General features: G+C 50.6%; 1 protein-coding gene across 1 annotated transcript; it reads left to right on the top strand.

The window, feature by feature from the left end:
* The first annotated feature begins 481 nt into the window (after window positions 1–481).
* Window positions 482–11973, top strand: MMP21 (matrix metallopeptidase 21). The gene is made up of 7 exons (XM_054436485.2): window positions 482–2624; window positions 3878–4412; window positions 5492–5631; window positions 5884–6025; window positions 7651–7908; window positions 10539–10711; window positions 11276–11973. The coding sequence occupies exons 1-7, from the start codon at window positions 2463–2465 to the stop codon at window positions 11573–11575; spliced, it is 1710 nt and encodes a 569-aa protein (XP_054292460.1). The 5' UTR covers window positions 482–2462; the 3' UTR covers window positions 11576–11973.
* The last annotated feature ends 1118 nt before the right edge of the window (window positions 11974–13091 follow it).

Below are 13091 nucleotides of genomic sequence, written 5' to 3'. Positions count from 1 at the left end.
GATAGAGGAGACAGAAAGCCAGATCCGCCCAGGGTGTGGCCCCCAGTGCAGGGGTGGTGGGAGGCTCTCAGGCAAGGGCTTGGTTGGCGTCTGTGGGATCTGAGCTGGACAGGGTAAAAACCAAGGATCCAAGACAACTTAGGTGGGTGAGGCAGAAGGACCCTCAGGACCCTTGGTGCAGTTGGGGGTCAGAGGGCCATGCGATAGGGACAAGAGGGTGAGAAGCTCCAAGGAGAGCCAATGGTGGGCATCAGGGGCTGCCTATGCCTGTGGGATCAGAGGCACAGCAGTCCAGGGGGTGCCAGGGCTGGGCCAGGCAAGGCTATGGGTGACTCAAGTGGAGTGGAGGTGAGAATCTTCAGATCACAGTCACAGAGGGGGAGGTCAGAGCAATGCACCAGTCATTCATAGTGATGCCAGGGTCAGCCAGGACAACGGAAGGACATGGAATACAGGAGAACTCTGCAAGAAAAGGGGCGAATGCATCTTGGGGAGAGGACAGCTACTAGGAAGGCTGGAGGTGACCCAGAAAATTGTCATGAGACTCACAGGAGCAGGGCATTTCCCTGAGTGGAGGCAGCCATCAGGGATGGGAAAACCCATCCTGCTCTTTGACCTGTGCAGCCTTCACCAGGGAGGGAGGGAAGGGCAAGCTGTAGTCTCTACTGGAGACAGGTCTTGGGGAATGAGGAGCATGTTACGGGTCCTTCTGGGGACAGACTAAGCATTTAGTGGCCTGTATTAGGGTTGTCTAACTGCTGCACCCACCAACCCCAAATCTTAGGCTCCACACAATACAGTTGTGTTTCTTGCTCCTGTCACAGAGCAGTCAAGGGTTTGAGGGTGGCCTTCCATAGGGGGATTCAGGGATCCACTTCTGCTGGATGCTCTGCATCTGGTCAGGAGTTGAGGGAAGAGAAACCACAGAGAATACGAGGGTGGTCTTAGAGTTCAGGTCTGCAAGTGGCACACATCACTCTATCCACTTTTTCCTTTTGAAACAGGGTCTCATTCTGTCATCCAAGTTGTTGTGCAGTGGCGTGATCTCGGCTCATTTCAGCCTTAACCTCCTGGGCTCAAGTGATCCTCCAGCCTCAGCTCCCCCAAGTAGCTGGAACTATCGGCACACATGCCACTACACCTGGCTAATTTTTGTATTTTTAGTAGAGATGGGGTTTCACCATGTTGCCCAGGCTGGTCTTGAACTCTTGCTGGTCTTGAACTCCTGGATTCAAGCAATCCACCCACCTTGGTTTCCTAAAGTGTTGGGATTATAGGTGTCAGCCACCATGCCCGGCCGATGCTGAGCTAATTTTTAAACATTTTTTGACAGAAATGAGGTCTCATTTTGTTGCCGTTGCTGGTCTCAAACTCCTGGCCGCAGTCCTCCTGCCTCAGCCTCCCATAATGCTGGGATTATGGGTCTGAGCGACTGCACCTGGCCTCTCTGTATTTCTATGATTCTCCATATTCCCATGGACGGCTGTGACCCAGTCAGTCTGCACTCTCGAGAGGATGTCTGCTCAAATAAAAGCCCAGTTCAGGGAAGGCTCTGTCTTCAGGATCCCAGAGAAACTTGAGGCTTCTCCATGAGGGGAAAGTAAGTGGGCTGAGGTGATTCTAGTTTATCCTTATATAAAAATCTTTACCCACAGAATGGGACACTGTGCAGTCATTAACTAGAACGATAAATACTTACATTCAGAAACAGAAAAGTGCCTGTAACGTTGTGCTGGCTTGTAAGGAATAGAGAATAGAGTTCATGTAAAATGAGAGACACACACAAATACTTCTCTAGGCACCTGTGCATATGTATCTGCAAGAATGTTCACTGAAATGTCACTACCAGAAACACAGAATGTCTTCTTCATTCTCAGTACTTTTACAATTTATACTATCTGCTCAGATCTCCTTTATATAAAGATAAACAAAGAGAAGAAAAGCCACACAAAAAATGTCTGAGAAACAAACTAAAAATCTCCAAACCCCAGTTCGCCAAGAAAAAAAGTGACCCAAACTATAAGCAAACTGACGGTCAGGGTTTTTAAACTCAGGCTCAGCTCTGAGAGGCATGTTGTTAGGGGCGCAGTCTCGTGCCTCTGTTAATTCCACAGCTCATTTAGCGGCAAATTTGCCCGCAGTATATCTCCATAGAAATGGAACCCACAGGCACTGGCAACTGGAGGATGTAATTATCCGAGGACGTGGCAAACTCTGGAGGTGAGAGAAGGAGTTCTCACACCAACAAGAAAGGTGAGCCTGGGGTCTTCAAAGGCAGCAAGCCCAGGGCCTGACGTGGCCTCCTAGTGGGCACACTTCAGGGCTGGGTGAGAAATGCTTGGAAACCTGGGTGCTCCCTCCTGGGTAGCTTATAAAAGCCACCCTAGGTCCTGCTCCTTAAGGAGAGGTGACGGGGACGGGGACGAAGACAGGCAGGGAGGGCAAGGGTTCAGACCAGGCCAATGCTCGCCGCCTCCATCTTCCGTCCGACACTGCTGCTCTGCTGGCTGGCTGCTCCTTGGCCCACCCAGCCTGAGAGCCTCTTCCACAGCCGGGACCGCTCGGACCTGGAGCCATCCCCACTGCGCCAGGCCAAGCCCATTGCCGACCTCCACGGTGCTCAGGTAGGAGGAAGCTGGAAGAACAGCAACGCCCCCAGGCACGTGCACACGCACCCACAGGCACAGGCCAGGATGCCGGCTATGCAGAGGCAGAGAAGGGCCAGGCAGGCTGGGCTGGGAGGGAGGAGTAGCTCCTGTGGCTCCTATTGGAACAACCGTGAATCGATGCTTAACCTGATTCGACAACCCCACAGGTCAGCCCTAGTGAGAAAGAAATGTCAGTGCGCAGACAACAGACTCAAATGCCAGGTGCCTTTCCAAAGGCAAGCATGTGATACTGCAGTGGCCAAGGCACTGTCTGAGGGTATTCTGTGGCTGCTCGCCATGCCAGTCTCTGCATGTAGAGAAGGGGACAGCCCTGCAAGGTTCCCCAGCATCGCAATAGTAAGGATCCTCACAGCTGCCTGGGGTGGCATCCGTGGCTTCACCGGAGTCTGTGGTGAAGCACCCAGGAAGTCCAATGCAGGCGATCCCCTCCTCCAGAGAGTTGTGGTGGGGGAAAGGGAGTAGACCCATGAGGCCCCTTCACCTGCCCTGGCACGTGGTCCTGTGGTCACCATAGGCCGGGAGCTGATGCTCAGGGTCAAGTCCAATCCCCAGCTCCCACGGTGCCCCAGAGGCCTGGGCAGGGAGCAGGAGAGCCGCCCGGTAGCCAGGCCCTCAGCCGCGTGGAGGCGGCCGACCTCCCTCCCTCTGTGCGGCCATGAGGAAGCCCCCAGGTCCTCAGCCCCAACCACTGCCAAGCCCCTCAGTTCGAATTCCCAGCTCTCAGGACATGCCTCCCCATGGCCTTCTCTGCGGTGTGGCCACACCCGGACTTCCTTGGTACCTCCCACCTGCCCCGCACGACCTGCCCCGCATGGCCGGGGGGAGCGTCTTCCTCCCCCGCGACCTCTCACCTCCTCCCAGCACTCGCCTACCCCGCTGCCCAGGTCTCCTGCTCCTCGGGCCCTGGGGCGCCTCTGACTCAGCCTGGTGCCCATCCAGGGCCCGCACTCAGGAAGGCGCCCAGGACTCGCTCCTTCTCTCCTGTGTACCTCTCTCCTGTCTCTGTCTCTCACTGCCGCTCTCTGTATCTCTCCCTCTGTCTTCCTATTTCTATTGCTATCTCCATCTGTTTCTGCCTGTCTGTCTCTCTGCTTCTATCTGTCTCTGTCTCTGTCCCCATGTCTCTGTCTCTCTAGACTTTGGGGCACGGCAGCCTGGGAGGGCCCCGAGCAAGGCGGCCCAGATTAGGGTGCCTTTCTCTCCCACAGCGGTTCCTGTCCAGATACGGCTGGTCAGAGGTGCGGGCGGCCTGGGGGCCCAGTCTCGAGGGGCCGCCGGAGACCCCCAAGGGCGCCGCCCTGGCCGAGGCGGTGCGCAGGTTCCAGCGGGCGAACGCGCTGCCGGCCAGCGGGGAGCTGGACGCGGCCACCTTGGCGACCATGAACCGGCCGCGCTGCGGGGTCCCCGACACGCGCCCACCGTCCCCCGCCGCCCCGCCTTCGCCCCCGGGCCTGCCCACCAGAGCCCGCTCCAGGCGCTCCCCGCGGGCGCCGCTGTCCCTGTCCCGGCGGGGTTGGCAGCCCCGGGGCTCCCCCGACGGCGGAGCCGCGCAGGCCTTCTCCAAGAAGACGCTGAGCTGGCGGCTGCTGGGCGAGGCCCTGAGCAGCCAACTGTCCGCGGCCGAGCAGCGGCGCATCGTGGCGCTGGCCTTCAGGATGTGGAGCGAGGTGACGCCGCTGGACTTCCGCGAGGACCTGGCCGCCCCCGGGGCCGCGGTCGACATCAAGCTGGGTTTTGGGAGAGGTAAGAGCGCCTCGGGCTCCGGGCCTGCCCGCCCCAGCCCCTCGGGGACCCCGGCGCACCTACCCCCGCCTCAGCCACCTGCAGAATGGGGGGCTAAGGCCTCCCGGCCTGTCCCAGGGGCACCTGTCAGCGGGGCAGGCAGAAGCCTCCGGTCAGCGTCGTCGTCTCAAAATCATGGTCACCCTGCAGAGAGCCTGGTGTGGCCTATGGGGACACTAGGGCCGGCCCTGGGCGCAGGCTGCTGCCCCGGCTGCTCCTCAAAGTCCCACTCAGGCCCCCTGCCTGTGCCTCCAGCTTCCCTAGGGAGCAGCAGCCGACCTCAGGTCAGGGTGGGGCCAGGCACAGGTGCCACCACCTCCCCTGTACAATTGGACAAAAGTGGGACAAAATACCTTGGACATCTAGCAACAGAAGTGTTTTTAAGTGGCAGATCAAGCAGAAGAGGTGATCACTGCCACCTGGAATTGGGTGCTGGCGTCCCCAGGAATCAGGTCTTGGCCTAGACTCAAGGATGGGTGGGATCTGGGATACCCACAAAAAGGCACCCAGAATGGAGAGTGGATAAGGGCGTGGAAGTGGTCAGAGACAAGCAGCAAGCAGACAAGCCGCTTTGCAGCCCCATCTGTGACCCGGGGGTGCTCCGGGCTGTCTTCTGGTCTCACTGGGTTAATGTCCCAGGGTGAGAAGTACAGGGACACGGTTGGCTGAAAAAGACAAATTTTAAGGGACCCGGCTTCCAGTATTTCACGACCTCCGCAGAGGCGAGGATCCAGCCCCAATCTTGTCCGGGTAAGGCCTTTTTGCCATCTTCCCAGGCCCCCAGCCCGGCTCTCACCCAGCCCCCCTCCCCTCTGCTACCAGCCACTTGGTGCCTGCTGGTCTCTGACAGTCTGCCGACTGTAAACACAGTTTATAAACAAACCGTCTCCCACCCTCCGCACATTGAGGACTTAATCCAGGAGCTGTCACTCTGTCTGCCTCTGCTGCCGGTTCCTGGAGGCTGGGGACCCCCTAGGTGAGGAGTCTATATGTGGGGCACTCATCCTTCACCAGGACCATCTCCTTCTCCCCCTCGTCAGGTCGGCACCTGGGCTGTCCGCGGGCCTTCGATGGGAGCGGGCAGGAGTTTGCACACGCCTGGCGCCTAGGTGACATTCACTTTGATGACGATGAGCACTTCACGCCTCCCACCAGTGACATGGGCATCAGCCTTCTCAAGGTCAGTGGTCCTGAACCGCTCGTGTTGATAAGACATCAGCAGTGCTCATGGGCTGATGTTCAGAAAGTCCAAGCTTTTCCCATGTAGTATCCACATCCTCTGAGGAGGTGAATCCGTGGAATGGTTCCCCAGTTCCACCGGTGCTCCCCTCTTCACAAGCACCGCCCCTCTCGAAGCGCAGGCCTGCGTCTGTTACGCAGGGATCCATCGCCCAGGCTTCACCCAGCGCCCATGGTGTGTGTCGCCTTCTAGGTGGCCGTCCATGAAATTGGCCATGTCCTGGGCTTGCCTCACACCTACAGGACGGGATCCATAATGCAACCAAATTACATTCCCCAGGAGCCTGCCTTTGAGTTGGACTGGTCGGACAGGAAAGCAATTCAAAAGCTGTATGGTAAGACTGCTGGGGAGGGCATCCCTGAGCTAGGGGAGGACACTGTATTCCAGAGCACAGCAGGACCCCGCTCACTCCTCACTGGGAACCTGGGCCTAAGAGCGCAACGTTGTACAACTCATGTCACCCAAAGGTTGCCGCCCTCTAGCTCCCTGATGCCATTCTCAGTTAAAAAGTGGTTTTGCCCAGTCGACAGCCAGTCCCTCCTGTGTCCTCTCTTTCATCACGTGCATTTCCCAGGAGGACAGTGAACGCAGTGGTTTTCTCAACACAAGCAGGCCCCCAACCCGTGCTGTGGCATCCCACCAGAGACGCACACACTGGAAGCCCTGGGAGTTTACTGCAATCCCAAAAAACTGAGCTTAGCCTGGCCAGGATAAGCTCCAATCTCGATTTAAAATCGTTCAGGCCAAATGTTCTAGTGGTTGATTATTTAATTAAAGTGGCTAGTGATTTAGTACCGAGCCCAAGGGAATAAAGCTGTCCTCTTTTCCCTTCAAAGGTCCCTAGGCTGGGCACAGTGGCTCACGCCTGTAATCCCAGCACTTTGGGAGGCCAAGGTGGGCAGATCCTTGATGTCAGAAGTTCGAGACCAGCCTGGCCAACATGTTGAAACCCTGTCTCTACCATAAATACAAAAATTAGCCGGACATGGTGGCACACGCCTGTAATCCCAGCTACTTGGGAGGCTGAGGCAGGAGAATTGCTTGAACCCATGAGGTGGAGGTTGCAGTGAGCCAAGACTGCACCACTGCACTCCAGCCTGGGTGACAGAGCAAGACTCCGTCTCAAAAAAAAAAAAGTCCCTAACAGAGGCCACCCCATTTCTGTTCTCACATCCCCCCGTTCTCAGCACTCTGTGTCTTTGGAGACAACAGCCAGAACACCCGGACTTGCCCCAGTGGAAATCTTACTCTTACATGAGCCCAGAATCAAACTTCTTCCCTCTAATGAAGTCAAACTGCCATCAAGGTGTCAAGGGAGGCATTCACTAGCTGCATGTAGGGTGGTCAACCGTACAGAACTTCACAACCAAATTGAGATGCTTCTGAGAGTGGCCTGGGGCACTGTGAAGAATGACGACAGGATATGCATGTGAGCCAGGACTGTAGCAGGCAGCCCGGCACCTCCAGCTCCCTCTGCTCACCACCTCAATCTTTTTTTTTTCTTTTCAAGATAGGGTCTCACTCTGTCGCCCAAGCTGGAGTGTAGTGGACTGATCTCAGCTCACTGCAGCCTCAACTTCTCAGGCTCAAGCAATCCTCCCACCTCAGCTCCCCAAGTAACCTGTGCCAAGGGACCACAGGCACGTGCCACCATGCCCAGTTACTTTTTGTATTATTTTTATTTTTTATTTTTGTAGACACTGGGTTTCACCATGTTGCCCAGGCTGGTCTTGAACTCAAGCAATCCTCCTGCCTCGGTCTCCCAAGGTGCTGGGATTATAGGCATGAGCCACTGCACCTGGCCCCACTTCAGCCTTACATGGTGTCTTGCTTTAAGGTGTTTTTATAGAAAACCCCAGCTTTGCAACTGTCTTCATTCAAGTCAAATATGAAAATATAAGTTTTGCATCATGTATGTGACAAGCGGCCATTTTTTTCGTTTGTTTGTTTGTTTTTAAGGCTCCTGTGAGGGATCATTTGATACTGCATTTGACTGGATTCGCAAAGAGAGAAACCAATATGGAGAGGTGATGGTGAGATTTAGCACATATTTCTTCCGCAACAGCTGGTACTGGCTTTATGAAAATCGAAACAATAGGACACGCTATGGGGACCCTATCCAAATCCTCACTGGCTGGCCTGGAATCCCAACACACAACATAGATGCCTTTGTTCACATCTGGACATGGAAAAGAGATGAACGTTATTTTTTTCAAGGTACAGATTCTTCATGGATGGTTCTATTTCTCTTATTAAACAAATGCACTCAGAAGGAATGTCTTGAGCCCCTACCAAGGAATCTGTTGTAATGCTCTCATTACTTGCTTTATTTCTGTCTGCTCCATCAGACTGGAAGCTCTGAGGGCACAAGGATTGGGTTCTATTCCGTTTTTGTTTCTGAGAAAGAGTTTCACTGTTACCCAGGCTGGAGTGCACAATCACAGCTCACTACAGCCTTGACCTCCCGGGCTCAAGTGCTGTTCCCACCCCAGCCTCCCAAGTAGCTGGGACCATAGGCACACACCACTACACCTGGCTTAATTAAAACAATTTTTTTTTTTTTTTTTTTTTTTTAGAGATGGGGTCTCACTATGTTGCCCAGGCTAGTCTTGAACTCCTGGCTTCAAGCCATTTTCCCACCTTAGCCTCTCAAAGTGTTGGGATTACAGGTGTGAACCACTGCACCCAGCCCCTGATCTTTTTAAGAAGGCACTAAGTCACCGAATGAAGTCTCCTAGGTACTAAGGTGGCTGCCAAAAAACTGTAAGAAAGGGCCCTGACCTGCAGGAGTTTTAATCTGGTTCTGGAGGGGAAAAAAAAATACCTTGGACATCTAGCAACAGAAGTGTTTTCAAGGGGCAGACCAAGCAGAAGAGGTGATCACTGCCACCTGGAATTGGGTGCTGGCACCCCCAGGAATCAGGTCTTGGCCTAGACTCAAGGATGGGTGGGATCTGGGATGCCCAGAAAAAGGCACTCAGGATGGAGAGTGGATGAGGGCGTGGAAGTGGTTAGAGACAAGCAACAGAAGCGAAGCCATGGGGCTGGGAGTGAAAAATCCACAGAGCTGTGAGACTGGGGTCCATCAAAGCTGGCGACAGACTTACCCGGGATGAGGTCAGGCTAGAAAGGCCGGTTGGCCCAACCACGGAGGGCCTCAAATGCCAGTGTCGGGGCTGGACTTCACTGAGCAGGCCATGAGCCATCAATGGCAATTGCTCAACATGGAAGGTCAGTGTTTTGCTGGAAGACAGAAACTGATGTGGTGGAGCCTGGGGGGTCATGGGGAACACACAAAGAAAGGCAGGTCTGGGACTCTTAACTGCCGCTGCTCCTTACTCACACCCGGTCTCATCCAGTACCCTGGACCCGATGCACGAGGCACGCTGCCTTTGCAAAACCAGACAGCACAGAGTCCGATCATAAACATGATTTTGTGGTCACTGCTTTTTCCTTCCCCTTTCCTACCCAGAGACAAGTTGTGTAGCCCCTCTGCCTGAATCCTGGTAATACAACCACAGGGCTTTAAATTGCTCAAAAAGACTTAACAAGGCGAGAGCCAAACCGAATGAACTTTATATGCAAATTTTACCATAAGGATCCTGTATATAAATTTGGTCTCAGTTTTCCTTCATATCACACAAAGGAAGAATTAGTTCAGTTACATAAAAAAATCGACTTACAGCTGACTTTTATAGTTCAGGTCTTTCAGAGTTGGAAGCACATCTTTCAGGGTTTTAAGAAGTCCCAAACTAGAATTTATGTTGGCAACACTCGAATCTTAATTATAGATTTAGGTCATCATAGGGTAACTGCTACAATACAGCTGTATTTTATTCTTGGAGCTTTAAAAACATCTTAATTTGCTATGAATAGTTTGGATTAAAAGAAATTCCTGTTAGAGTGAACTGCATCTCTAACTGGACAAACGTCACATTGTTCTCAATGGTGAACTTTTCCAAGTCTATTAAATATTTGGTTGCTAAGGAACATACTGCTTGGGGTGTTCTGTGAGCTGTGAACACCAAAGTATCTAAGTGGATCTAGTCTATTCTGTTGGCAAGATGCCGAATATTCAGGATTAGAAACTAACAAGAAGAGGCTAAAATAAGCTTCTACTGATTTAGAGCACAAAATGAGCATCTGAACTCTGAAACAAAATGGAGCAAAGTTCCATTTCACAGGACAGTGGGGAGCCTCTCTGGAGTGGCATTTGAGAGTCCTGACTTGCATTCCTGGCCCAGTCTAGGCTGTCTGAATGTGGACGAGTCACTTCAGCTCTCTACTCCAGTGTCCTTATTTGTAAGATGGGGGTGGTGTTGGGATTAGAGGACTCTAAAACACTCAAGGTATAATCCAATCATAAGGATCATGATTTCTTCAGTAAAAAGAGGACTTACATTGATTAGGATAGGAAAGTGATTCCCAGCCTTGGTCCACTAACATTAAAAGGAACATCTTTAGACTATAAAGGAAGAAGAAAAAAACATTAAGATACTAAGGTAAAAAAGACATGATTTTTGCTGTTTTGTTTTTGCTTTTGATGAGAGCCGGGAGGATGATGTTCATGGGGCAGGGTTTGCTTTCGCTGTGAAAGGCAACCAGCATTCCAACGGCAGCACTGACGGCCAGGAAAAATGCACTTCCTGGGTTAAATGTAGGAGTAATTCAAGACCCGGGGAAATGGCAGAGTGGAGGCTTCACTCAGATACCGAAAGCCCCGCTTTCTCCTAGAATCATGGCAACACATTGTACAGGATTGGCTGAGACCTAGATTGAAAACTGTCCTCTTTGTCACGTGATTTAATAGTAATAAACCACATGAACGTATTTTGTTTGGCTCTCAGGAAATCAGTACTGGAGATATGACAGTGACAAGGATCAGGCCCTCACAGAAGATGAACAAGGAAAAAGCTATCCCAAATTGATTTCAGAAGGATTTCCTGGCATCCCAAGTCCCCTAGACACGGCGTTTTATGATCGAAGACAAAAGTTAATTTACTTCTTCAAGGAGTCCCTTGTAAGTAGAAGGCTCTTCAGCCTAGCAATGCTTCTGTCATCCCTAATAGAGATTCGTCAGATGACCAAGTTCATATTTAAAAGCTGTACTCGGCCTGCCACAGTGGCGCATGCCTGTAATCCCGCACTTTGGGAGGCCAAGGTGGGCAGATCACTTAAGCTCAGGAGTTTGAGACCAGTCTGGGCAACATGGTGAAACCCATGTTTCGGTCTCAACAAAAAACACAGAAATTATCCAGGTGTGGTGGCACGTGCCTGTGCTCCCAGCTGCCTAGGAGGCTGAGGCAAGAGGATCACTTGAGCCTGGGAGGTCGAGGCTGCAGTGAGCTGTGATTGCACCACTGCACTCCAGTCCAGCCTGGGCAAGAGTGAGACCGGGCCCCCCAAAAAAAAACGTGTACTCACTTCAGATCTAAATAGCAATGGCAGAGCATGATGGAAAATTAAGAAGTTCAAGTCCAAAGAATTTCGTACAAAGTCTTGAGTTAGTCATCTCATTGTTATAAATTAACCAAAAAATATTAATAATTTTCAGAAGAGCCAGTCTACCTTATTTGCTTTGCAGGTATTTGCATTTGATGTCAACAGAAATCGAGTACTTAATTCTTATCCAAAGAAGACTACTGAAGTTTTTCCAGCAATAATACCACAAAACCATCCTTTCAGAAATATAGATTCCGCTTATTACTCCTATGCATACAACTCCATTTTCTTTTTCAAAGGCAATGCATACTGGAAGGTAGTTAATGACAAGGACAAACAACAGAATTCCTGGCTTCCTGCTAATGGCTTATTTCCAAAAAAGTTTATTTCAGAGAAGTGGTTTGATGTTTGTGATGTCCATATCTCCACACTGAACATGTAATAAGAAAAAGTAGGAAATGGAGAGTCATAGGACTTCGCTAAGAGAAAAATTCTGATATTGTTTACAAAGAAAACCAGATTTTCAGTAGCTGAAGAAAATATGGCACTGTAAGTTAAAACCCAATGGGAAAAGCCTTAGTTGAACTTTTAAAATACTTGATTTAAAAACAATTGCTCAGGGAAAACATAATTCATAACCTAAAAGGTTTAAAAAAACAAAAAAACAAAAACTAAGCATCCAATGATCTTTGCCTGCTTTCTACTCTGTGGGGCTCTGCCCATCCCAACTGCTTGCCCACCTGATTGATGGGAGTTGGAAGGGCGGCCAGAGCCCTGGGTCAAGCTATCAAGGAAGGAGATGCCACAGAGATGATTTTACTGAGAGATTTAATGGGAAAGTCACGGGATTCAAATAAATTGCCCTCCACAGTCTCTGTCAGAATGACATTTCTCTAAAGACAGTGTACACAAGGTTTTCATGTGTATTTCTCTCTTGATCTTCACAACTCTGTCAGCGTGGCAGGATGGATGCTACTGTACACATTTCCAGTCATATTAGCCAAAGTTCATCTGTTTGTATCCTGCCAAAAGTCAAACCCAGTGGTAGCTCTGGGTCCTCATCTCCAAATCCCAGCCCAGGGCCCTCTGCACTTCCTCTGTGTCACTGTGGTGGTCTCGGGCCCTGCAGTGAGTTGCACCCTCTTGTTTGAACACACAGGCCTGCAACCCAAATGGCCCTGAACAGAACAGCTTTGGCTGGTTCACTGTAATTCATTTAGTGTTCTCTCCTACCACTTTATATGACAGTTTACTTAGGTTCTAAAGACCAGACTACCAAAAGGAGACTCTTGAAGCTAGCTGGATAATTTTATTTCTCCAATATCAGTTATATCTCGGATAGGCATTATATCCCTTTAACTCTTACATAATATGGCTATTAACTCTTAACCCAAACAAAAACCCAATGTCATTTGTAATGATGTGAACAAAATCTGAAATTAACTGAAATGGATTCAGTAGCCTCAATGATCAGGCCACAAATACCAAATTTCTTCTTCTAAAGGAATAGCTAAAACACAGGTACTTCAGGAAATTTTAAGTTAAAAACAGCAAATTACAAATATATTTTATAAGGATCTTTATTCCCCCCTGTAGGAACTTTCATGTTATTGCTTTGACAAAGGAAGATAACTAGAATGTATTCTTACTTGCTTAAGAACAAATTTTCCTCTTGACTGAAAGGTTGTTTCAGCCAAGGAGAGGGGCTGGGAGGAAAGATAAGCATCTCTCATACCCCTAATCCCAGCTCATTCCTACCTAAGTAGGAATATCCTTTTGAATTCATTAACCCAAAAGATGGTATATCATCTTTGATTATGATCAATAGAAGTGTCTAGGTGTATCTAGCAGGGCAAAGACAGTTTTATGATGTGTGTACACTTGCTACAAGGGGAAACGGAATGACAGTGGTACTGAAATGAAACATTGCTGAATTCGTACAACTGCTTTACAATTTA

The sequence above is a fragment of the Pongo pygmaeus genome, chromosome 8 (assembly GCF_028885625.2).
Source record: "Pongo pygmaeus isolate AG05252 chromosome 8, NHGRI_mPonPyg2-v2.0_pri, whole genome shotgun sequence".
Classification (NCBI taxonomy): Eukaryota; Metazoa; Chordata; class Mammalia; order Primates; family Hominidae; genus Pongo; species Pongo pygmaeus.
The sequence above is the reverse complement of the archived record's forward strand: the minus strand, read 5'-3'. Positions and strand labels throughout refer to the sequence as shown.

Excerpts from the sequence above, each read along its gene's own strand:
- MMP21 (XM_054436485.2), top strand. The coding sequence starts at position 2,463 with ATGCTCGCCGCCTCCATCTTCCGTCCGACACTGCTGCTCTGCTGGCTG. Across the intron at positions 5,632-5,883 it reads TGGGCATCAGCCTTCTCAAG|GTGGCCGTCCATGAAATTGG; the intron begins GTCAGTGGTCCT and ends GTCGCCTTCTAG. Across the intron at positions 7,909-10,538 it reads TGAACGTTATTTTTTTCAAG|GAAATCAGTACTGGAGATAT; the intron begins GTACAGATTCTT and ends TTTGGCTCTCAG.